This window comes from Lolium perenne, chromosome 1, assembly GCF_019359855.2.
Source record: "Lolium perenne isolate Kyuss_39 chromosome 1, Kyuss_2.0, whole genome shotgun sequence".
Classification (NCBI taxonomy): Eukaryota; Viridiplantae; Streptophyta; class Magnoliopsida; order Poales; family Poaceae; genus Lolium; species Lolium perenne.
In genome coordinates this window covers 62,953,721-62,978,720 of record NC_067244.2, presented here as the reverse complement: position 1 = coordinate 62,978,720, position 25,000 = coordinate 62,953,721, and the positions used below count along the sequence as shown (strand labels likewise).

General features: G+C 44.3%; 2 protein-coding genes across 9 annotated transcripts; both read right to left on the bottom strand.

Moving 5' to 3' along the window:
* Positions 1 to 1,721: 1,721 nt before the first annotated feature.
* LOC127295386 (uncharacterized) lies at positions 1,722 to 8,814 on the bottom strand. Of its 8 annotated transcripts, none has more exons than XM_071827808.1 (10): positions 8,706 to 8,814; positions 7,700 to 7,738; positions 7,258 to 7,311; positions 6,798 to 6,938; positions 6,091 to 6,129; positions 5,902 to 5,997; positions 5,653 to 5,797; positions 3,866 to 3,993; positions 3,112 to 3,187; positions 1,722 to 1,971 (listed from the first exon to the last, which is right to left on the bottom strand). In XM_071827808.1, exons 3-8 carry the CDS (start codon positions 7,260 to 7,262, stop codon positions 3,979 to 3,981), a joined length of 441 nt encoding a protein of 146 aa, XP_071683909.1. In that variant the 5' UTR covers positions 7,263 to 7,311; positions 7,700 to 7,738; positions 8,706 to 8,814; the 3' UTR covers positions 1,722 to 1,971; positions 3,112 to 3,187; positions 3,866 to 3,978. The 8 variants fall into 8 exon arrangements, with proteins under 8 accessions (XP_071683909.1, XP_071683911.1, XP_071683912.1 ...); XM_071827810.1 differs by having other exon boundaries at positions 3,878 to 3,993; XM_071827811.1 differs by having other exon boundaries at positions 3,866 to 3,978.
* On the bottom strand, positions 8,680 to 21,294 carry LOC127295377 (probable apyrase 3). The gene is made up of 12 exons (XM_051325323.2): positions 21,103 to 21,294; positions 17,402 to 17,495; positions 17,284 to 17,334; positions 11,321 to 11,706; positions 11,108 to 11,236; positions 10,935 to 10,991; positions 10,711 to 10,803; positions 10,398 to 10,603; positions 9,804 to 9,895; positions 9,479 to 9,693; positions 9,209 to 9,398; positions 8,680 to 8,961 (listed from the first exon to the last, which is right to left on the bottom strand). Exons 4-12 carry the CDS (start codon positions 11,570 to 11,572, stop codon positions 8,819 to 8,821), a joined length of 1,377 nt encoding a protein of 458 aa, XP_051181283.1. The 5' UTR covers positions 11,573 to 11,706; positions 17,284 to 17,334; positions 17,402 to 17,495; positions 21,103 to 21,294; the 3' UTR covers positions 8,680 to 8,818.
* Positions 21,295 to 25,000: the final 3,706 nt, after the last annotated feature.

Below are 25,000 nucleotides of genomic sequence, written 5' to 3'. Positions count from 1 at the left end.
AAATATGCTAAGTAACAAGAACAAATGATTTCCGGTTGATTGAAGTCGGAAACGATGAAGTTTTGGAAGCTCTTCAAGATTCTCTTCGAATCCAGACAGAGATATGCGGAGGAATGATGAATCTTAAAGAACTTCAGGGGCTACTGTTGTGGGTATACTTATGGGTATGCCAACGACATGGTCTAGATCCGGCATACCCGGGTGGCCCACAGATGGTGATGGTGGCATATGGCCCATCGGCGGCCCAGTTGCTATTGATAGAAAATGAATGCCCGGGTGGCCCACAGATCCATGGAGGCCCATGAAGTATCCGGATCCATGATGGCAAGATTAGATCTAGGTGGATCCTTGACGTGCACGGTAATGTATATTTCGTACTTAGGCATCTTGTATTCCGGCTAGGACTCTCCGTGTAAACCCTAGATCCTGGCGCCTTTATAAGACAGATCCCGGGAGCCCTACAGGCACAACGACAACTCATTGTAACAACACGAAAGCGCCGAGATAATTCCAGACTAGCTGCAGTAGGCCCTGTCCTCGAGCAGGTATTCTGAAGCTGGGTAAATCGCGTACCACCGTCCCGAGGACTCTCCGCCCGATGGCCCCTACTTCTTCTTCCCTCCATGAGGATTCATCCTCTGGGGTATCGTCGAATAGGCAACGACAGTTACACATCACTAGAGCATAACATGTTTGTCCCGGTTAGTTTTGCTAGCACTTATACTAGTCACTGATTTACTTATTGGATAATATATGAAGTATATAATTTTTATGTTCTATGTCTCAGTGCCACCAGCAGCCAGAAGAATTCATGTTATGTGTATGTTGCCTATCATATGGATTTTATAATGGGCAAAATGCTGGGAAATAGGCCATTTAAATTGGTATGCAAACATCTTGTATTTTCTTTTTACTATATTTTATTTCATATTTTGTACCCCTTTTGATCATTCGTATTTATTACCTCGCAGACGTAAATTGGATGTGGGGGAGCTGACGGATCTGACACGAGCAAAGCTCCGCGAGCCAAGTGATTTCTCCCACTGGAATGTTCCACGATCGTTCAGATTGAGATGTGTTGCAAATATATGAAACAATCTATGTCATATACAGTCAGAAAGTTTATCTTTGTTCTTTCAAAATGTTGATTGTGATTTTCAAAACTGTAAATTGTTATGCATGTCGGTTGTATATATGAATGTTATATCGAGTAAAGAGTTATATGTCTAGTGCTATTCTCATACACTGCCACGTCAACTGGATTAAGTTGGCGTGCGCAAAAAAAATGAAAACAGACAAGAATAATAGCAGCGTGCAACTATTGTTCATACCCCTATAACATAATGGCAACGCGCAGGATAACACGTGAGCAGTAGGGTGAGCTATTAGCTGCGTGCCGCGTGCACGGTACCATTAAATCTAACTAGATTTAAATGTGCGCCTTGGCGCACGACCCTGTAAAACACATTCATAGGTAGGAAAGTGATAATAAATCTTTTTAGGTTTCACGAAACATAGCAAATCACCATAAATTATAACCAGAGAAACAAACTTTTTCATTTTGCGCTAAGCATCGACTGAGACAAATTGTTTTGATGGTGCGTTCTGGGCTCTTGGTTTAGCTCGCACCAAACTGTGAACTGACTTAACCAAGGGATACATTTTCAGCAACACATATACATATATGAGTTGGGCACTACCATGACAGGCCAAAAAAAAAAGGAATTACAACAGCAGAATTATTTGCATGGCATATGTACAGAGGCTTATGCCATTTTGGCCGAGCACAAAAAGGTACGAAAACAGATATTACAAGTGCAAGTAGCAGTGAATAACAATGAGGACGCCTTTGTGTGCTCAGGACGAATACTGCACTCAAAACGTTTTGAGGTCTGCGATCACTCTGTCAACCTAGATCATGTAAGTAGGACTTGTTTCGTATTTTCCATTGTTTCCAGGCATCCACTATCTCTGTGAAAATGATTCCAGCCAACTTATCTTGTTAAAGAATTAAGTTCAAATTTATACATAGATGGCATTCAGTTCATTATAACATGATTAATAATATCAAAATGGGAAAAGAAATGCAAAAAACTAATAAGTTATAAATCCAGAGCCACCATTCTCGTAAGAAGCCTAAGAAGAATTGGCCAATAAACACATAAGATATTGGAATATTGGTGTAAGCACATGTTGGATATATACAAGTTATCCAAATAGGCAAGATTGCTATGCATGGGATCGAAGTTAATAAGATACCAACCTATTCAATAGTACTCCTACTTCCCAAAGAAAATATGCCTGAACAATATCTTATTATTTGGCAGTATTGAACTTATATAAATTCACTTAGTTTTCCTCCTGGTACTATCTAGATCTGATTTGAAGCCAGAACTTGGGTACTGGATGGTCCAGCACTCAAGTAGCAAGAGAGCGCTCTTCGGTCTGGTAATCTCATATCTAGACTTGCACGGACAGTGGACTATTGAATGGGAAGATACAAACTGGAAACGAAGAGTTCATAGAATAGTGGAGTTTGGCTAGTTGGCTGAGTATCTTCTCAGGGAAAACAATAGCGAACTTTCTATATGCAGCTACCTAAATACATGTATTGGACAACCATATCTTTGAACAATCTCAACTGATTTAGCAACTGGACAGATGTACACAAAGCCCAGAAGCACCAAAGGCAGCGACATGCATAATGGTCAACCATTTGCATTCATACATGGATCAGTTACAAAATTTCGAAGGCATATGCATCCACCGAAACATATTTGATAGGCATGAAAATGCTATTCAAGTTTGAGGTAAAACTTCAGGTGAAAAGAAGAGAAGATTATTTCTGGTTCAGAACAATGAGACAATGACAAAAAAAAATACTGCACAGGTTACTGGATGCCTACTTTTTTTAGACAACCATTTCGTAGCAACATTTGCTATAGAACTATTATAAACATACATCCTGGGATTTTCATTCTTATAAGCTATGATGGTCCCAAAGTTGTTTTCGAAATGGAGGATGTGATGGGCCCAATAGCGTCATCCTCGCGTTTAACCAGACAAGAATGATCGATGAAAGTGATATATCACTTTGGAGAAGCTACATACCTACAAAGTGTTATCCTGGTGGAGAGGCAAGCGTGTTTCTTCAGCGTGTTCATCAGGACCATCCTGACACATAAACCTAGAACAAACCAAAATTAGTCTAACATTATTATTGTAAACCTACTTGACCAAATTACATGGTTCAGTCGATACAGAGTATTCATCTTAAGAACATCCTATGGGCAAACAGATCTGAAAACAATAGAGTTGCTAGCAAAGAGTTAACAAAATGCTTGTTCCCTTCTACCTCCTCTCCGGTTTGTAATCAAAATTCATGGATAATACAAGCAGTATAAAATCCCAAGAGCTAGTTTCTCTTGTCTCTGTCTTGGGAGCAAACACACAATTATAGCTTCATGTAAGCAAGTGGTAGCTATCGATAAGGTAAAAAAGATTAGTCTACACAAGTAGTAGTGCTCTGCCTGTGTAGCTTTCAAAGTGCAACATTTATTTTCATATGCTATATTATTAGTAGCAGAACATGTAGCATCATTTATAAATGTTGTATCTAAAATAGCGGGGGAAGCCTATCCTCGTCAAATCTCATTTTGAATGATTTGCACCAGATTTTGCAGGCACAAATGTGGAAAAATCAAGTCACTATGCATATAGAGTGCAACAGACTGGAAATATTAGTAGGGCAATTATTGGAATGTCAAGAGAAATTGCGAAACTGAAGTGATCTATCTAATAAGAGAAAAGAAGCACCCAAAGATCATACTAAAATATTATCCAGTAGCTTAATAGACTTAAATACCTCTGAACATACCCTTGACCAGATGAATCGTCATACATTTAACCTAAAGCTCCTTCAAGCTTTCCCTCTGATTCTTTTCTATAAGGGATGGCGGAAACAGGTAATCATTTGATCTAGAAAAATAAATGCTGAACAATTCAAAATTCAGTAACCATGTAAGCATAAATAAAAGTAATGCAGACTAAACACAAACCAACTAACAAATTACAGGTCCCAATAAACACAAACATCAAACAGTAAATCTATCATTTTCATTTTTTAGTTTTCAAACCAGAAGAAGCTTAAATATGGGACAATGCATGTTGTGACAAACGGAGGATTGGGACAAACGGAGGATTGGGACTAAACAGCCAAGTCCCAAAGAGCAATTCTCATCCTGTGACAAACGGGGGATTGGGACTAAACAGCCAAGTCCCACACCCAACCCCTCCACTAATTGCATCATCTAAACTCCCATTTATCTTCCCATTGAATGCCAAACACGCTGTGAAGGTTTCATGGAACCAAATTTAATAGTCAAAACTGAATATATATGTTATAGGACTCCTTTGAAAATCAGGTGTAAACTGGGTTGTGGTACTGAGGTACATCTACTACACTGATTACTACAAGCCTTGGTTGATGAAAAGCAGGGAACCAAAAAAAAGGTTCCTGAGTGCAACATTTGGTTGAGCCTGTGTGGAAAAAAGGGAGTGTAAACTTACCTGATGAGAGAGTGTAATTAGAAGGAGATACTGTAATTGCATTTATTAATAATGTTGTTTCTATTCGCAAAACCATAATTTCATGAATTGTCGTCTACTTTGAGCCACCAAAAAAAGTAAGTCGTCTACAGGTATCCGGGGTCTCATTTTCCTCCTCCCTCACTCTCCCTTATCGCGCTTTCCAAAGTTCTTTATCAATGTTGCCTTTTATTCTCAAATAAAACAAATAACCTCGGTTTAACATTATTACAGCCACCAGGAAAAATAATCTACTGCCTCCGTCTATAAAATGATGTCAGAGGTTTTTCCAAAATCGGATGTATCTATATACTGAAGTGTGCCTAGATAAATCCGAATTTAGATAAACTTTTGACATCATTTTATAGACAGAGGTAGTAGAACAGGAGAATGGTGAGCTGCACGGAACAAGTAGCAATGGATGTACCGCAAAATTTTAAGTGAGAGGCAATAATGAGAAGAAATCAGGAAAATAATTAAGCTCTCGGCCTAGCAACATGCATAGCATTAGTCAGCTATTTTCTTATTTCAACAAGCACACAGCAAGATGGGCGCATACTGAGCATCGAAAGTTCAAACTTCCTGAATAGGTGGTACTGTAGTTTCAGAGATGCAAAATTTAAATTATTCAGTTTAGGAATTGGTTTAGGTGACACTGTAGTTTCAGAGATGCAAAATTTAAATTATTCTTATCTCAGGTGCTCATTGGGTACCCGTCGGGCATCCGCGGAGCCAAACTGATCCCCGTCCCGGTACCTGCCAGCTACCAGGTACCCGCCCCGCCATAAACTTGGGGGGAAATGATCCCCATATAAATAAACTTGTACTAATGTCTATTTATATGGCTTGTGCTTTGGATTTTCTGGTTGCCACAAATAAAAGTTCAGAATCTTATTTCGTGTGAATTCAACTTATGTCACTGCATAAAACCTGTTTGGCCAGTGTTTGTTATCAAAACTCAAACTCAATATGACAATGCTAACTGAATTCCCCGTATAGTTACTGAAATAGAGCACACGTCCACAATTTTCAGATCAAATGTAGTGATTGCTTACTGTCACTTACAGCTGCTGCAAGATCATCTTTGAGTTGAATGGTGAGGTCCTTCTTAATAAAGGTGGGAGATGCATGAATTGCATCCGGATCTGCAACTGGCATCATGTCCATTGTTTCCCCTTGACCAGGCAGTAATTGCTTTTGCAGCAGATTCCTGTAGCAGCTCAAATTAGCCCTTTAAAATTGAATTTTCTATCATAGATCACAACGCAGAAGTTTCAATTTGCACACAAAATCCATAGCGACATGGTATTATACCTGAGAAGATAATTTGTAGCATGTCTCAGACAATCACCAAAAATTTGACTGTCATCTTTTTGCACAGCTCCGTTCAACCAATAATGGATCACAGATCTGGGACGAAATATAACACAAACCGCAAGGAATTCTCAAAGAAACTCAATGAAAAATAATCACAAAAAGGAGAGAGAGAACTGACGAACTCACCGAACCACTCCGTCGGTCCACATCTTGCTTGCCTGCCTCCTGTAGCCATTTAAAGAAAAAATATTACCAAGGCTACTAAACCAATACATAGGGTCACACATTTAGCACAAGGCACACCACTTAGACATCTCAGAATTCATGAGAAAAAAGTAAATAGTTTTGCAAACAAATAAACAGAATGTAGGCATGTGCATTGTGTGATTTATCTAATTCTTAGTAAGCTCTTTGGGCAGGGTTGAAGCCTGAGAAGTCATAATATAGAATTGATCTGATAACCTGCATAGCCTGGTATCATCATTTAAAAAACAGTTCAAGATTATTTTGTTAAATAATGGAAGCCTTATTTGTGCATTTGAGCATACATATCCAAAGAAATCTTGGAATATATGTAACCAAAATATATCTTGCAGCCTCCAAAATACACTACAATGATATCCAGTCATTTCCTCGCAGAGAATGGGAAAAAGAATATAACACCAGGCATGTCGGCCCCTAATCATGTTAAAATCAGTAACACCGCCACCAACTCATATCCAAAGAAATCTTGGAATATATGTAACCACATACTTGTGGGCAGTACGGACATGGCATGAGGGTGATGTCTTGATGACCCCGAGGCATGCCTAATATATTGGTAATGCACTGTTGACCAACTATATAGACAAGGTATACTCTAGAAATTATTATGACATGACCAAATCGCTCACCTCATGAAGTAATCAGAGAATGCGTACTTAGAAGCCAAACCAATGGAAGCATCCATTGTTAAAGTAAAATATTTGAGGAGGAAACTGAAACTTGTAAGTATATGTTGCACTAATCCATCAGCAGCAGCAGTGTAGTGGCACCTACAATTGAAAAATAGTAAGGCATGTAAATTTCTATTTGGTCTTTATCGTTATAAAGAGATAATTGTGGAACTGAGACATTTGCTTTATAGGCCTACGAGCATTGTCACAACTTTTGTGTTTTACCCATAGGTTTGGCCAAAATTAAGATACAATATTTCTAGAATTATAAATCAAATAGAATAAACAAGCAACATTGTGAGATGTTAGGCCTGAATATCAACATGAGAAATGATGTGAGCAATACCTTCCCAGCTCAATTTTTTCCTATCTAATAGGTAGTAGGATGAAGAAAAATATAAGAAAAGTATCGTCATACCTCATCCATTGGCACAATCTAGCCGATCTGAGGCTGGCCACATAACCAATCAACCTGCACAAACTTTCATTATAAGAACCTAAATATTATCAGTCTTAGGACACCACACAAAAGCTATCTGAAATATGAGAACTTACAAATCAAGATGGAAATAAGGAGCTCAAATGACTAAATGAGAACTTCATTTGTTGAATAGGTTTATTTGGGCACGTAACTATCATTAGCTAGCGAGGCATTGCTACTTTGCTAGTCACATAATTGATAGGGGGATACAGTATACATGTAAGCCATTGTTTGCTGTAGCTAAATTTCAGAAAAAGTTAACTATTGACGAGAATACATTACATGGATTAATCCTACTGTGAAACCTTACATCTTTTAGAAAAAGTAAATTATTGAGTAGAATATTACATGGATAAATCCTTCTGTACAACCATATTACCTTTTCACCAAACACCTTGTAGACACAAATTATAAAGAGCTGCACAAACATAGATGAAAAGGGTTAGATCAAAAGAGAATAATAATGAAAGAGAGAGAGGAGGAGGAGGAGGCAAATCAGTGGGGAAAATAGAACCAAGGACACGGGCAAACACATGCCCTAGCAAGAGCCAAACATGTGCTGAATCAGCACCACATGACTGGCTCCACACATGCCGTCGAGGCATCGTGGTGGGGCAGAGCCAGGCCGGCCGTTGGCCGCGGGCTGCCAGCGGAGACGACGTCCTCGGCGGCGCGGCGCACGGCGAGGGCCGTCTAGGCGTCGTGGTGGGGCAGAGCCAGGCCGGCCGTTGGTCGCGGGCTGCCGGCGGAGACGACGTCGGCGGCGGCGCGGCGCACGGCGAGGGCCGCCGCCGCCTCCAGCAGCTCCCGCGCCACCTCGGCCGCGGCCGCCGCGCCGCTCCTCCAGGCCGCGCGCGTCGCCGTCGGCCATGTCTTCTGGCGCCGACGACACGAGGTGGAGGCGGCGTTGCTGGGCGACAACGCCTGGAGGATCTGGAGCTCGAGGCGGGGGGCAGCGGGTCGGGACGGCTCCGGCCGCCACGGCACACGCAAGGGAGCGGGAGGGGAGGAGACGAGCAGAGGAACGGGATTGGGGCTAGGGTTTGACGCGGATTGGAGGAGGAGACCTTTTTGTCTCACTGCGGGGGGATTTTTTGTCCGGCCAGTCTTCGTGCACCAGAAGAAATTCTAGCCACAGTGACTGACGTGCGGGGCCGGCGAAGGTGGGGCCCACATGCAGCCAGAGGCGGGTAAAAACCGGCCATTGTATGAGGACAGCTAGTGAGAGGATGCTGTCTCTTCTGCCCAGAATCAATGGACGAGATTGGCCAGATGGGAAGATCTGACGGACCAGAAGCACTGATCGCTGTGAAGCCCCCATGGGGGGGCAGCTATTATACCTTCCAATAACAGCGGATAGGGACGACACACGGCTAGCACTTTACCTATCAGTCGCGGCATACGACTAGTAGCAGATATCACTTGCGTATTCCGAGTCGTGGGCATGTACCCACGGCTAGTAGGCTAAAACCACATGCGAGCGGTAGGCTTTTGCCTACTAGTGTATAGGTCCAGAGTCTTGGCGCCGCTTTCTGGGCGAGACGGCCTCTATAGCTTCTCCGAGAGGCCACGCGGCTTCCATGAAGTACTCCCCGTGCTTCACCTTCTCCACCACTGTGATCTCCTTCGTTGGCTCCAAACCTGCATCAGGACCACGCCTTATCAGCTAAACCAATTCTAATTAACATGGCGGAGTGCATCAACCCAGGCAGCCGTGGTAATCTTTTTTTATGAAAAACAAGTTCAATTAATCATCCTCACAGAATGCACCAGCAACTGCATTCACTGAACTCAACTAGTTAATTCATTAGTGAAGACTGACATCACGTGTTGTTATTATAGCTCTTTATCGGGAAAAAAAAACATGTTGTCGTAGCTCGCTGCATACCGAATCCATCCACGAGCAAGGAGTACTGGTAGATGAGGTCCATGCAGATGTAGGGCGCATCACTGGCTCTGAACTTTGGGTACGCGGCCTTCGCTTCCTCGAAGCTCATTGGGCATATCTTCTCGGCGGCGGCCTTGAACGCAGCAGGGGTAGTCTTTCCGCTGGTAGCCTCGTCGTCGATGAAGCCCACCTGTGGGAGGCCATAACAGATAATGAGAACTCTTGTCGTGGAGTTAACTCGATCGACCCACATTTTAAGTTTTCTTTTACGTTTGCTGCCATGTAGTAGAAGCTGGAGGTGACGTAGAGTTGGTCCTGGCCGGCTCCGCTGCCGCCGTTCCACGCGCCGTTGAAGGTGCAGTTCTTGGTTGCACAGGGTGCGCTCAGGTTCAGTGCCTTGGTGACCTCCTCTCTGCACTTGTCGTATGCTGCTCCTTCCGGTGAGGCTGTGGCGTCGAACTGCTCACCGTTGTAGGTGTAGTTACCTTCAAAGAGACAAGGATAGCCAAATATATACATAGATCAGATGGAGATATTCAGGACATTACTCAGCCGAAGAGGAATAACGTGTCTATGTACGTGAAGCGCTGAATACCATTGAATCCAGCCATCATACAATAGCTGAATGGTCCATTCTTTTCCTTGAAGATCTCTACTCGAGAAGCCTGAGCACCGTAGTGCAGGTAGCTGAAATGGAACGATCACAAGTTGTTGAAATGGGAATGTCGTTCAATTCCTAGAAGCTCAACGTACTACTCGATCACAAGTTGCTTATGGGTACTCCTACACTGCATCTTAATAATTTACTTAATTATGAGTTAATGCAAGTATATTTGCCACCTAAAAGGGGATAGAGACTGGTGGAGTGCTGGTAGAGGCTCGAGCTGCTTGTAGGCAAGCTTCATATATCATTGCACCCTAACTACTAGATTTCATGCCGAGAGAGTAGGCCTTGTTTTTATTCGGACCTTAACATGTTCTTTCATGTAAAACTTCTTCTTAATCAATAGATTGGGGCAAAGCTTTTGCCCCCGTTTCAAAAAAAAAAAAACTACTAGATTTTACGAAGGAAGTTCAGAGTTGGAGGATACATCCAGCTTTTCTATCCGAGTGACATTTGGGCGAAGGTTAACAGTGCAGTAGTTAACTTAAGATGAATGTTAACAAGACATGAGGATGAGGGTCCAACCTGTGAGCATAGATGTTGTAATCTCTTCCTTTGAGATACTCTTTCGTAACGTACGGATCCTTCCCACCAGGCACTACAGGAGCGGCGGCAGCAGCATCTGGAGAAATGGCATATGCCATTTGAACAGACCCACCTCCAAGGTCAATCACACCTACCGTCTTCGTGTAGTCTCCTCCCAGATTATCCAACAGATAATTAACGGCAACCTACGTGCAATTTGTGTCACACCATCAAAAGAACGGAGTATACAACAAAACAGTTCACCAGTTTGTATACAGATAAATTCAGTTATTAAGATGCAATGTAGGAGTACCCATAAGTAAGTTCCCTCTTGAGATCCCTCGAGAACATTCACCCAACTAGGATTGTACTGAAATTTGCTCTTGGTGTGGACAACATCCCTGACCTGTATATATTAGGAACCAGTTCGACAGTGTCACTTTCAAAACCTGCTAAACAACTACTGAAATAGGAGTAGACTGTACTCTAAGCAAAACAAAGGTTATGTACTTGCTAAGCCTAAGAGATGAAAATTACCGCTTCAAGAATTTGCTCTGCTTTATCATCTCCAATAAGTCTGAGTCCAGCCGTCGCCTGCAGATTCGTTTGGTAATTAATTATGTGCCAAGGATTTTTGTTTCAGGTATAAATTTATGCGTATGTAAATTATGTCCAGGTATAGATTAGTTTGTTAGGATTTAGGAACAGACCCCAAGTTTAACGGGTGTTTTCTTCATGAGCGACTGAGGCACAATGCCGTTGGCCTTCTCAAGAAGAGGTAGCATGGAGTTGGCAGCCTCCTTAGGCCGTCCGGCATATGAACTCAATCCTGGTTCTGTCTGCACGCATGCACCACCAAATGAGTAAGAAGATTAAGATACTGTACAGTATATCACAGCTGAATGCGTGATTGCTGTGCGTACCTTGGCAAAGACCTCGATGTCATCCCCGATCTCGACGAGCTCCATCTTCTTGTCGAACCTGAAGACGTGGACGCGTGTTCCCGTGCTGCCGGCGTCAAAGATCACAGCATACTTCCCTGGCACCGCCGCCGCATTCTCGGGCTCCTGATCGGCAATGGCGCCGGCCTTCCGGCCAAGCACCGGACCGGCAAAGCATGAGACTAGTAGTAGGAGGAGGAGGAGCAGTGTCTCGATGCCGACGGAGTGACCCATGGCGTCGTTGGAAATAATTGCCTGATTGCTCGACTCGTGAGTTGTACTTGCAACCGGTAAGCTTTTGAAGTGTCGCAGTGGGAGCAGATCTTTTCATCAGCACCCCAGGGTATGATCGCTGTGCAGCTGAGTCCCTAATTGAATTCTCAAAAATAAATTGCCGTCCTATATAGTAAAGAGAATCAAGCTGGGTAATGGAAATAATCCTAACGCACTGTGGTATCGTGAAAAAGATCCAATTGGCGATTGCTGATCTACAAGACCCTGATGGGGACATTATTAATAAACTGCACATGCAATCTTAAAGTATCTTTTTATCTAAAAAAAATTTGTAGCTGTGCTGCCCAAGAATCGGAGAGTGTTACTGAAATTGTCGTTGCATTGCGCATTGCATAACCAATTGGCGTACGGACCCGGCGAATGCCAGTCGCTGTCCACGCATCGCCTTCCATGCGTAACACGCTACTTGTTTAAATATTCCACCAGATGTGAGCGCTGTACCGTCCTAATGAGATAGCACGTGTCTATTTTTTTTTATGTGAGGCTCAATTTAGGGTAAAAGACCTTAAGATCTGTGGTTCAAACCAGCAGTGCAAACACCCTGACAAATAAAGGAGTAAATTGCAACCAATAACCACATTTGGGGAACGGGTCAGTATCACTTTTTGTAAGTTTTTCATGGCAATACCATTTTTTGGTCAGCCAAGGGCTAATCTTCAGCACATAGCGAATTAAGCGTTCCGGCTGCACTGCCAGGTATGACGTGGACAAACGGCCATTAGCTCACGAGTGTGTCGCATAAGCAACTTTTCTGGAAGGGACCGATTCTGTATCGGAAGAAGAAAAAATCACCTCAACCGATTTTCTGGAAAAATAGGGCTCTGCCCACCCGAGATTCACCCCTAACCTCATTTTTTCGATAAAGAGAATATATTAATATCAAAAGATACCAATTACACCTAGCCTCCGCAACAACGCACCACCCTAATGGCACTACGAATGCACACAGCTAAAAAAAAAAGAAAACTAAGAAACAAAAGTCCCGCTACAGTATCTCGGGCCTAACAGCAGCAATACATCCACCGCCAAGACAACACCTGAAATACAGACTCTCCAAAAAACGACGCCTTCAAGAAGGGAACGGTGCTCAAACACCGTCGTCGCCCGATCAAAGATCTTAGGTTTTCACCCTGAAGAATAGCCCCCGCTCTCAAAACAATGCCTCAAACAAGGTCATTGCCAGGCACAACCAGTTAAGGCCAGACCTTGGGTTTTCACCCTGAAAGGTAGGACTCTGAACTTCACCTGTGTTGTCGCCCCCACTTTCATACCGCTGCTGTGAAGCCCGGAACACCAAGCCAGTTCCATCTCACCACCAAGATCCGACCACCATTTCCCTTCCACCAATCTTGACTTTCATGACCTTCTCCGCCAGCACCATGGAAAGAAAACAAGCTCCATGATATTAACAGCCAGCAGAGCTTCGAAGCGCTCCCTCTGAAACCGAACGGTCAGATAAAAAACTTGGGTGCGCTCGACCGAAAACACCCAATCCAGCAATCTTCAGGCATTGATGGCACAATGAATTTCGCCGGCAGGGCCTTCCGGAACACGATAATCCAGCAAGCTCGGTGGGAAGAAGCATCTGAACGATCTTCACTTGGTGCGAGAGAAACCCTAGGCCTGCCACCTTGATAAGGCAGAGCAGCAGGCCCCCTCGTCGCCGCCCTCCGGTCGACCTCATCAGCGGAAAAGGAGGCCACCACCGACCACAGACCCGTCGCTGAGTCGTCCGCCGCCACCCCCAAAACAGGCGTGAGCCGCCGAAAGGAGGGGGGCAGAGGACTCACCGACCACCACCATGCACGACCACGTCAACGAAGAAGCCGGATCCGCAGCCCGGAGTCACCCCCACCGCCGGCCGCATCACCGAAGCTTCACCCGGCCACCGCAGCCCTTGCCAAGGCAGCAGGCGCGACGCGCCGCAGAAACAGCCGCCCGAGGCCGCCGCCCCGGATCCCACCCTGGATCCCACCACGGTGACCACCGACCAGCCCCGCCGCCGGCCGATGTCCCCGCCGCAGATCCAGCGCCAGCTCCGCGCGCGCGACGCGAGAGGGAGACCTTCCGCCGCTGAGAGCTTCACGGGCTTTGCCCGCACGCGCGCGCTGGCGGCGGCAGGGAGAACGGAGATCGGAGGAGGAGGGGGCGGTGGCAGCGGCGCTAGGGTTCCACCCGAGTCGCCCGGTGCGGGGGGCGACGCGGGGGTGTTTGACGCCTCATGACCACCTCTCCTGACGCTCGTCCCGCCGCCGGCTGGTTCCCCGCGTGCCGTCGGGCTGGTTCCCCTCGCGCTGCCGACCAGTTCCCCACATGCAGCCGACCTGGTTCACCTCGCGCGCATTGCTGGCATGGTTCCCCGCGGCCGCTAGCCATGTTCCCGTCGGCCGCCGTCCAGGTTCCATGCACCTCTCCGTCCTTCCATCAACGGTGAGGGTCATAATTACTTCCTCACCAAGCTCGGCATGCCCCAGGCGCATGCCAACATGGCCACCCTTAGTGCCTCCGGGTGGTTGGGAAGCTGCGAGAGCGACGCTAGAACGCGCACGACCTGCAAGGCGGCCACGGACTGCGGCGATGCCCTGGTGCGGGATACAGTGGAGCGCGAGGGTGTGTGGTGCTGGTGGCCAAATCGAGCTCAGCGCCCTCCCTATGATATTCCAGCGGTCCGCTCTAGCGCGTCAACACCGTCCTCCACGGATTGTCCAGTGCCACCTCATCTTGTCCAGCGAACGGCGGCGAGGTGGCGTCGATGGCCATAGGGATGGGAATAGTAGGCAGAGGTGGAGAAGATGGGTCGGAACAACTTTTTTTTTTTTTTTTTTTTTTGCGAAACGGGTCGGGATATCTCATGCCTAAACGGCAGAAGTGATGGCCGTTTGTCCCATCAGCCCTAACACTAGGGCCACGACGGTTAATATGTTGATTATCGAAGATTAGCCCTATTTGTCGCTGGCTACCCGAGAAATGATACTAACATAAAAAAATTACCAAAAGTGATACTGGCCCATCAACTTCATCCCAAATGTGGTAGATCTTTGTAATTTACTCCAAATAAAGTTAACTAGGCCCCATGCTTGCAAGGAGTTTAATAACATCCGGTTCTTTCACCGTAAATCACCGTATATAGTATATACACCAAGTAATGATCACACGAGTTTTTTACGCATGTATATAAAGTACCACTAAAAAACAAGATTTTTTATATGGTTCTCACATCGTAAAGTGCTTTGTACTAAAGATAATTTAGCTAGAAGAAATCAACAAGATAGAAAAGGTGTTGAATTTTTTATCAAGATGACTCAATCCAACATGGTTTATTACATGCGCACTAGCAAAAGTTGTTTGTATAAGAAGTCAAGCTATGTCACTTGCTTAGCAAAGTGGATGTACAAGACCTGAAGACCACCCAATTTCAAGTTTTCACGGACTTTTGAGTTCTTATTTTTCTAAAACAGTTGCAAGGGCTTCACCTACCGCATTCCATTGAAAAAAGCAAAAGTTGCTTGGCATATTATTTGTATGGACCTTAATATAATATTCCTAACAATATCACACAACTTTTTGGAACTGGTTAAGTAGCGTCGCTAAAATAATTTAGTAATTGTGCACGTGCAATCGTTAGAAAACTCAGCCTCATGGATGCTAGTAGTTTCTAATATAATAATTTGTAAAACAGAACACTATCACTAGTAAAAAAATGACATTTCATTCAAAGCTGCTCAAAGCATTAGTCCCACTTCTAACTGCTAGAACGCCGCACGAGGCACGGTTAGCTTTAGTCTCAGATCAAATGAGACCTTTAGTCCGACTGAATATACCAACCAGGACTAAAGTGGTTACGACACGTTGCGGCCGATGCGAAAATATTTAGTCCCGGTTGGTGTCCATAACCGGGACTAAAGGTACCTTTAGTCAGCCCCGGTTGGTATCTCCAACATGGACTAAAGACTTTCTAGATTTTTTTGCTCCATACACACACCCCCGTGTATCACTTGTTTTAGCTTTGTAAAATACAAAAAAATGATACAAAGTTGAATTGAAAATCCTTTCATATGTAGGTAGGTTAGGTGATCTAGTTATTATGAAAAATAATAAACATGAATTTTGACTTATTTCAAAAAACTGTATTTTTTGGGTAAGATGGCAATAACTATTGCAAACCAACTCAAAAAAAAATGTTTAATATATAAAAATCTATCTACGCGAAAAGTTACATCTAAAATTAACAACCTTTGGAAAGTTCATTTAGCCAACTTCTCAAACTGCCAAAGGAAATATGAAAAAAAATTAGATTTTGCCAAAAAAAACATATTTATTTATTTATTGTTATTTATTTATTCAAGATTATTACTACTTCATTATTTTTGTTTATTCAAATAATTATTCAGAATTTAAACAATAAAGAAGTGTGACATCTTTACTAAGAGGTTCATAGGATTGATATGATACTAATATCAATAAGGTTTGTTGGTGTACTCGGAAAGCTTCTTTGAAAGAAACTCAAAAATTGAGCGATCGGGAAGTTTAGACACGAGTAAGTACTTTGACTAGATATTAAGTATAGTTAGAGACTAAATTATTCAAATAACTCAATTACTAGAAATTCCGAAAAAGGTAGAAAAAAACTGAATAAAGGCCCTCCAGAAAAAAATAGATAAAAGATAAACCTACCGGGACAAAAGATACTTCACGGGGGGGGGGGGAGGGGGCTTTAGTGGACAACCGGGACTAAAGGTTCTCACAAATTAGGATAACCGGGACATGCCGTTTTTCTACTAGTGTATTAGCACAAAATCCAACTTTCTATTGATCAATAAATTTTGCAGCCATATCTTGGAATAAAATTAAACTGATAAATATAGTTTATGAATATGAAGAAATGCAAGCGATAAAACATCACAAGAACTCATGCTGCCTTCTAAAGACCGTACAACGTGTATGCACCTCCTGCACATATGGCAGATCTCGCTCAACCTGACAGGCAACTAGGCAACCTACAAAACGACCTTTCGCTTCGATCAATTTTTTTCCGAGTACCCGAAGGAGATCTCTGCGTTTTGTATTAAGCTTGGATCATTGGAAAGCAAACTAAGGTTGATGATAAATTCTCGACGGCATTATGCACGATAAGATCATTTGCACCCAAGGCTCATCCACGAATCTCGACGGCATTATGCACGATAGGTGGTGTATATCTCCTCTAGCATACCATCACAAAATATTCGTAATTAGGTTTCTAAATTAGTGACAAGCAGCCACATGTGGGAAGGCAAAACAAGACACTCCTGTTAGACAACCTCCGTGGAAACCTTCTTTCACATCGCAGTCCAAACTTAGGGCATACATGTTTGCTGTAAGAGCATAAGATCAAACTTCAGTTAACGAAACATAAAAGAACAATGATTTTCTCCAAAGCTCCAAATTACAATGTCCACAGAATTTTTCAATGCATGTAATGCAACCATGGGAAACTTACATTTTAACGACTTACCCATAATAGCTAAATATATAAACCGGATTAAATGATCAATATGATAGAACAACCTAATCCCTTGGAGGAACTAATGTTAACCGTTCTCTGGCATGGCAATGTAAATACTGAAAATGGCATAAAGATAGAACAATATATGTGACACGTCCGTACATACCTCGTTTCTTCCTCTGCAAAAAACACCTCATTTAATCCGTTGTTGTATTCGCTGTCGTCATCAGACTAAAATTGAGGAAAACATTAAGCACACATGGATTAGCTTAACAAATACTCACTAGTATAGGTAACTCATCTCCCATCTAATCCACCCGACAATCTTCTGAAAGTGGTCATATTCTCTTTTTCAGCTCCTGCATTTGTGTCACCAGCCTGTTTTACAGATAGACAGAATTAAATTTGTCACAATGAGACTGCAAAGGAACTGAAGCAGGAAGGATTTGTCATAATCAGTACACCAGACGACTCAAAAGTCATTTTGACAAAAGCTAATCTGGCAAAAAGGAAATGGCATGGTAATGTTTTTGTGAAAAAAGAAGAAAAATACAACATTTTTTATAGACTGTCCGCTTGCAAAAATGATTTGGTGTATTGTTCACATGTCTTTTGGAATCCCTCTACCAAAAAATATTACTAATCTGTTTAAAAATTGGTCGAATGGATTAAATAAAAGAGTCAAAAGCCAGACAAGAGTTGGTGTTTGTGCTCTTTTATGGGCTATATGGCACGTTCGCTATGACCTATTTTTTAACAAATCATATCTTCCTTCTTTCGAGCAGGTTATTCCTCTTGCTACCCACTAGATTCGTACGTGGCTATGTCTCTAGCCAGAGGAGCACCGTCAGGACATAGATTTTATTCAGTCGGTGTGGCTGGCAGCTTGATCGCAGACTCGCATGTTGATCCGTCAACGCAATTTTATTTCATACCTTCCTAGATGGTTGATCCTTGTATCGACCTTGAGTGATTATTGAGATGTAACAAGTTGCACTTGGATACTTCTTTTAAAAAATATAATAAAGAAACGTATGCTTCTTTTCGATGCAGAGGCTAGGTGCTATCCCCCATTTCAAAAAAAAGTATAATATAGGAGAGCAAACATGAATTTCAAACCTTCTATCCAGTATCTATTATCCATGTCATGGTCAAGCCAAATATGAGTACATAGAACAAATAGTTGGTACATGATAAACCATAAATCGTCACCAACATGCCAGCAAAGGATATAAAATTGTTACAAATCCAAAAACAAATCTATAACCTATGAAACAATGATCATTCCGCTCTTAGCCTGTCCATAATCAATAAATATGGCCTGAATGAGATGAAAGACTCTTAGCATATTCTTCCAATTTCATGAAGTGGTCCGTATTCTCACTAAATAAACTGCTCATTTTGACATGATTCGAAGCTGTGCAATGAAGTAAAAAAAAGTATGTAACAAATGTATATCATTTGAAGATTAAGACACACATAGATTCTCAACTGAACAACAATGAAAGCAAAAGTAAACACAGTCATCTTGAGAAAGATTAACTAACCAAGATGCTTATTCATATCAAGTTTAACTTTAGAACATATAACAAACCCAAGTAATTTAAGAAAGTATATATATATAGTTTATTTTGCAGGTAAAGTATACATATAGTTAGCTCGTGTGAATATACGAAGTTAGCTCGTATGAATATAGAGGGAAATTTAGATGTGCAACCAAATGTCTAATAGGTCGTTTATGAACACGTATATTTGCATATGCGTAAGTAGTTACAGCTTAGACTAACCATGCAAGTAATTATTTTTATTATGTGCCAATCAAATGCAACACTGCTGATGATTCCTCAAGAAATAAAATGGCTCCTACCTCTTATTAGAGTATATTCGGTCTAGGCCGGTTTAGGCAGTTTAAATTGTAATCTATCTCTACTATTCTTGTACTCTATATAAACAGCCTCTTGAGGCCACAATTAATATAATTATTGTTCTCCAGTTATCTTAATTATCACCTCTGCAATTTAGGAGTGAACGGGGAAGTAGCCTTGAAGCATTAACACACAAAACAACAGCACATAATCCTACAAGACAAACAACCAAACTGGTAAACCTAACCAAATGAAAATGGAATATTCTTATAATACAATGACACTGAAAAAGTAATTCACAAAGTTGTAGCACGTACAGCACCAATATGTACTGAGATGTAATGTTCTAATTGCTTCATCATTATAGAGACATAAGAGCATCTCCAGTCGCGTCCCCCCAAATCACCCCCCCCCCCCCCCCCCCCCCCCAAAGGGATTTGGGGCACGCCGGATAAAAAATCATTCCCAGCCGTGCGCCCCAAAGGCCTTTTTTGTCCGGCGTGGCCCAATACGGTGTTCGACGCCCCGAGTCCGTCTCCGCTACATAGGGGACGCTACGGACACGCCGGACACAACGAAATGAGCGGCGCGAGCCCAACGCATCAGCGGCTCGGATGCTCAACCGCCGCCTACGTAGCAACGGTGCAGTTGTCGGGAAGGGGAACCGTCGCATTGGCAACTGCCTTGATCGACGCGCAAACCGCCGGAATGGAGCCCAAACTCCTCGGAAGAGCAACCGCCGCTCTCTTCGACTTCCGCGCCACCGTTCATCCGCGCTCAATAAGACCCGTACGTAGACGCTTTCGGATCTTCAACCGGCCGCCATTCATCCAAACTTCAAACGATGAGCGACCTCTCAGGGCTTCCATCAGACACCGACAACGAGGGCAAGTCTTCAGGATGGCGCCATTGGTGGGATAAAGTCCGGACACCCAGCAGTGGCGATGACTCCCTTCCGCCACTAGACAGCGCGGAGGAATGGCAGGCCGTGGAGGAGGAGGCGGAGGAGGAAGGGTTTGAGGAGGCGACGGCGGCGGCGGCCCGGGCGAATGCGGAGGCGGACGCGAAAGCGAAGGCCAAGGCGCAGTCGGTGAGCACCGTCGACGACGAGGAGGACACAAGGTCCTCCGACGCATCGACCGACACCGCCTCTTCGGAAGAGGTGACAAGCAGCAAGCGCCGCCGTGATGAGGACGACGAGGCGGGGCCATCAAAGAAGAAGAAGAAGTAGTTTAAAAAAATTATATGTTATTTGATTATGTTTTTTTGAAGTTTTTATATATAATTTGTTTATGTTGCACCGATTTGAATATTAGTACAGAGTTTTCTTCTATCTATTAAAATTTAAAATACAGTGTTTTTAAAGTTTGGGGGCGCGTTTGGGGGACGCGGCTGGAAAGCGACATCCCCCAAATGCGGCACGAACGAAACACTTCCGCCAAACGCTCGATCCGGCGCCGTTTGGGGGACGGTTGGGGGACGTGACTGGAAATGCTCTAATAACTACCTGAGCCTGAAATAGTGTAACGCATTAGGATCTCGCTCGACAGGAAAAGAAATTACTAGAGCCAAACTTACAGAAATTAAATTTGAAACAGAGTATTTCTATTTCAGTATATGAATGCACAGTAAATCAGAAAATTGGGGATCTCTTGATCGGAAAAGAAGTGTGAATGTATGAAAATCGCAAGAAAAAATCATATTCAAATTTGAATAAACTTCTTACTTTTCTGATTCAAAGCAATTTTCCAGAAGTAATATATCTTGTACATTGCTCCTTTCCTTTTCCAATTCATTACGAAAATATGAATAACACTTAACTATCCATTCACAGGAAAATACATGTCCTGTGCTCTTATATATCTTCTGTAGTGCTAACGAATTGCTCAAACTGAATCGTATCTTTCTTTTTCCTGCAGAAATCAATAGACTCTTATAAATGTACATGTATTCATTCTGACTGCTTTCGTGTGCATTGTGAGATGATGAACGGTGCTTGCATTCTTCTTGAATCGCACTCCGCTAACAACACAATCTCAGCCTCGAATCTTCGCACATGATTCCAATAGAAACACAATCGCCTGATACACCTTGCTCAATGAAGGAAAATGAGAACGAACCTTGCGCAAGGAAGGGATGTTAATTCGGTTGGCACGTCCGCATGAGGAGGAGGGGGCAATGAAGGTGGCGGTCGATCTCGGCCTGCAGCAGCGATATCCTTGATATGCCGCGTTCCTGGAATACTATGGAGGAGACGGAGAATTATGCATGCGTGTCTTTAGCGGAGCCCGCGCCGGACACTACAGGCTACAAATAGCACACATGTTTGTAACACCACGAGGCATATAAAAATAGGAAAATATGTTTGAGCCAATTATGGCAACCACAGTTTATCCTACATAACATGGTAACCAATCTAAAATTAGTAATTAGTAAGTTACCATGTCGTAGACATATAACATGGAAAATGATCTGATTCCCCCGGGGGATCAGACTCGTCCCGTCCTCCGCCTTGACAGCATGACGCGTGTCCCCGTGTCTGGTGAAAAGAGTGCTCCACGTGGTGGGTCCCACGCTCCTCATCCCCATCGTTATCCTCTACCAGCGCGGGTGGTTGCTTGGCCGCGGGGATGGGACCCAGCGCCGGCGGGTGCTTCGCAGCGAGGACGGGGTCACGGCGTGGAGGCGGCCACCATCTCCACCGGCCGCTCGCCGGCGTCGCCTCCCGAGGCACGCGCTGCCGCCTCCCAGCCGCTCGCCGGCGTCGCCTCCCGAGGCACGCGCTGCCGCCTCCCGGCCGCTCGCCGGCGCCGCCTCCCGAGGCACGCGCTGCCGCCTCCCAGCCGCTTGCCGGCGCCACCTCCTGAGCCGCGCGCCGCCGCATCCCAGCAGCTCGATGCGTGCGCCATGGAGCTCTTGGGCGTGCGTCATGGAGGTCCTGCGGCGCGTTGCCGCCGCGTCCTTGGTGGGCTCCGCCGCGTGCGACCGCCATGTCCATGGTGGGCGAACCACATGCAGCTACGGCAATCCCAAGCACCTCCATGCGCCGGCACCGCGCTTCTCGGGGAGTTTGCTGTCTTAGATCTTCTGTGTTGCTACCGGCGGAGGCCAGGACCTCCGGCATTGCTACCGGCGGAGGCCAGCCTTTTGCTACCGGCGGAGGACAGCTTTGCTACCGGCGTTTCCAGGAGTTGCTGCCTTTTGGTCAGATGGAGTTACTTCAACCTTGGACGACGCTAATACCGGCTGCAGGCAGGTCTTCGTTGTTTGTCTCCGAGGATTTGCAACATATGAATATTTTTTTGCTACAACATTTTTACAAGTTTGCTACTATTGCAAAATATGTTTGCTACTGGGTCTCTAGGGAGGTTTCCGGTGAGTTCCCCATCGATGTCTCCGACGATATCCATTTTTGCTACAATAGCATATTTTTTTTGCTACACGCTCTCCGGCGAGGTCTCCGGCGAGCCCAGCCTTTTTATTTTCTTTTCTGAACGAACCGTTTTTTGCTTCAGTCATTTGCTGCCGGGGGTGATTTTTTGCTGCCGGAGATGTTTTTTTGCTACATGCAAATCTAACCGTCAAAATAGTTGATCCGACGGCTGGGGACCCGGGGGCTAGGGAATCAGATCCCCCGGGGGACGCCCAGCAGTTTCCATATAACATTTGAAAATAAAGAAAAAAGTGAACATCAACGTTTCCCACGAGCATGATGCTCTGTCATAGCGCCCTACTAATTTTGACCCGTCATACCTACATCGAGTCATAGTGGCACCACTTACACTTTTTTCTTCAAATAAGTCCCCACGGCCAATCTGAGATGAATTTGTTGTCTTTTGATTTCTGAAACGTAATATTTTAGTTTATGTTGATATATATGGAGGTGGCGTTTTGGCTCATAGGAGCAAATGCTTCCATTATACAAAATAATTAAAAAAAAATTAAAAATTTCAAAAAAATCTAACATAAATTTCTTGGTGTACATCGTGATATTCTTTGTTAGTGCACAAGTTTTTATGGAGAAACAATATTTTATGTGGCGTGTACAAAAAAGACAAAAAAATGTCCTGTACGTAGTCGTGTTATAGCATCAAAATTTGTATTTTTATAGGAGCCACAATTTTTTTTAGTTTCTTCTGAAAACTTGTGCACGAACATAAATATGTAGATGTACATGAGAAATTCTACTTTAGATTTTTTTAACACTTTGAAATGTAAATTCACATAGTGGGAGCAAATGTTCCTATGAGCCAAAGTGAATATCCCGATATATTGCACCTACTCAAGTAAATATTTGATGCGCTTTGTTGATTCTTCACATTGCTCATACACCAGTGCGTACATTTTGAATCTTATCTGTTGTGATACCAATTTCATTCATTGTAGTTCCTTCATTTGAAAATAGGGATTATTACTCTTGTGCTCCTCATTTTTTAGTTATGCTTAGTTTTCTTCACGCTTCAAATTTTTGCTCACTTTTCCCCATTTTTTTAGTTAAAATTCTCACAAATGCTTAGCAGACGCTTGCCTTCTTGACCGTTAACTCTGATGAGTAGGGCAACGTTGCACTTTGTTGACTATTGTCCATGGACATGACGAGTGGCTTTGCTTGTTCGGCCGTGTTTGTGTTCGCATGACGGGCCATTTAATGCATGCCCGGCTTTGGCAACGATTTAGCCTGCTATGCATGCTTTCCGCTCGATTTACGTGCTCGCATGCATGCGTGTCGGCACACACGCATAGTTTCACTACGCATCGCTGCTTCCCTGCCGCACCGACTCAGTCGTCCACACGCAGCCGCCAGATGTGCACGCGCTTGATTCCATGTTTCGTTGTTTCACGCATGGAGTCACGCACGCTCTCAGATGTTGCTTCCCTGCCGCCAGACGTGCACGCGCTGATGTAGTTGCTTCATCGTTTCACACGTGGAGTCACGCACGATCGCATACGCTGCTTCCATGCCGCCAGACATGCACGCACTCGACTCAGTTGGTCGCATCGATTCACGCACTGATGCATTGATGCAGTTGGTGCCTTGGCTGTTGGCTCACAGATCGTCACGACGCCGGTTCCTCTCCCCCGGCTATTTAAATCGCCCTTCGTCGCCTCTTCCTTTTATACATCCATATGTGCCCCCTCCCTTCTCTTCTTCCCCAAAAGCCAAAGCAAACACTTAGAGATGCGAAGAAGATGCAATTCAATGTGCCGACTTTCCGCGTGCCACCCACCGTGCCGGAGAGGCGGTACCACCCAACATCGTCGTCGGGTCCTCGCTCCGCATGTGGGCGTTCTCACGCTGGAGGGGTCCTCGTGAGCTTGCCGAGGGCTTCCTTCGTGCGGGCTTTCACCACCTCCCGCCGGGCTCGCTGTCCATGTTCCGACTCGAGGAACATCGTCACCACTCCTGATAAGGGCTAAGCCCAAGGATGTGCCCGATCTTCACGGATTTGGGTGGAATTCGTGGGGAGGTGGATGAACGCGATGAACACGAGGAACGCGAGGGGAATCGTGGGGATACAACACACACACGCACACAAATCGGTTTTCCCTCGTTGGCCCGAACCACCAACTCGATAGAGGTTGCGAGAAAAGACCTTCCGGTAGAAGTCCCGCAAAGAGATCGACAAATCGAAGCTCGAGAGATCTAGAAGGGTGAAAAGACCGGAAGGTTGATAGAAGTGCAAGCAAAAGACCAAATAGGTAGAAGTGCAAGCAAAAGATCAAACAAACGGTAGAAGTCACCAAAGAGATCTTCACGAGTCGATAAGTGACAAGGGATTAACTTGTCAATGCCTACAGGTTGTAGACTAGGGTTTCGTTGAAAGTAGAGGGCAAGTAGATCTCGAAGGTTTCAGCCGAAAAGTACTCGACGATTATGAAAACTAGAGTTTGAGAGACAATGATTCGATGATTTCTTTGTCCCTCGACTCCCCCTTATATAGGAGGTGGAGCCGAGGGATTCGTGTCGTACAAGTTACAAAGTCCGGGAAGGTTTACAACTCATCCCGCAAGATTACA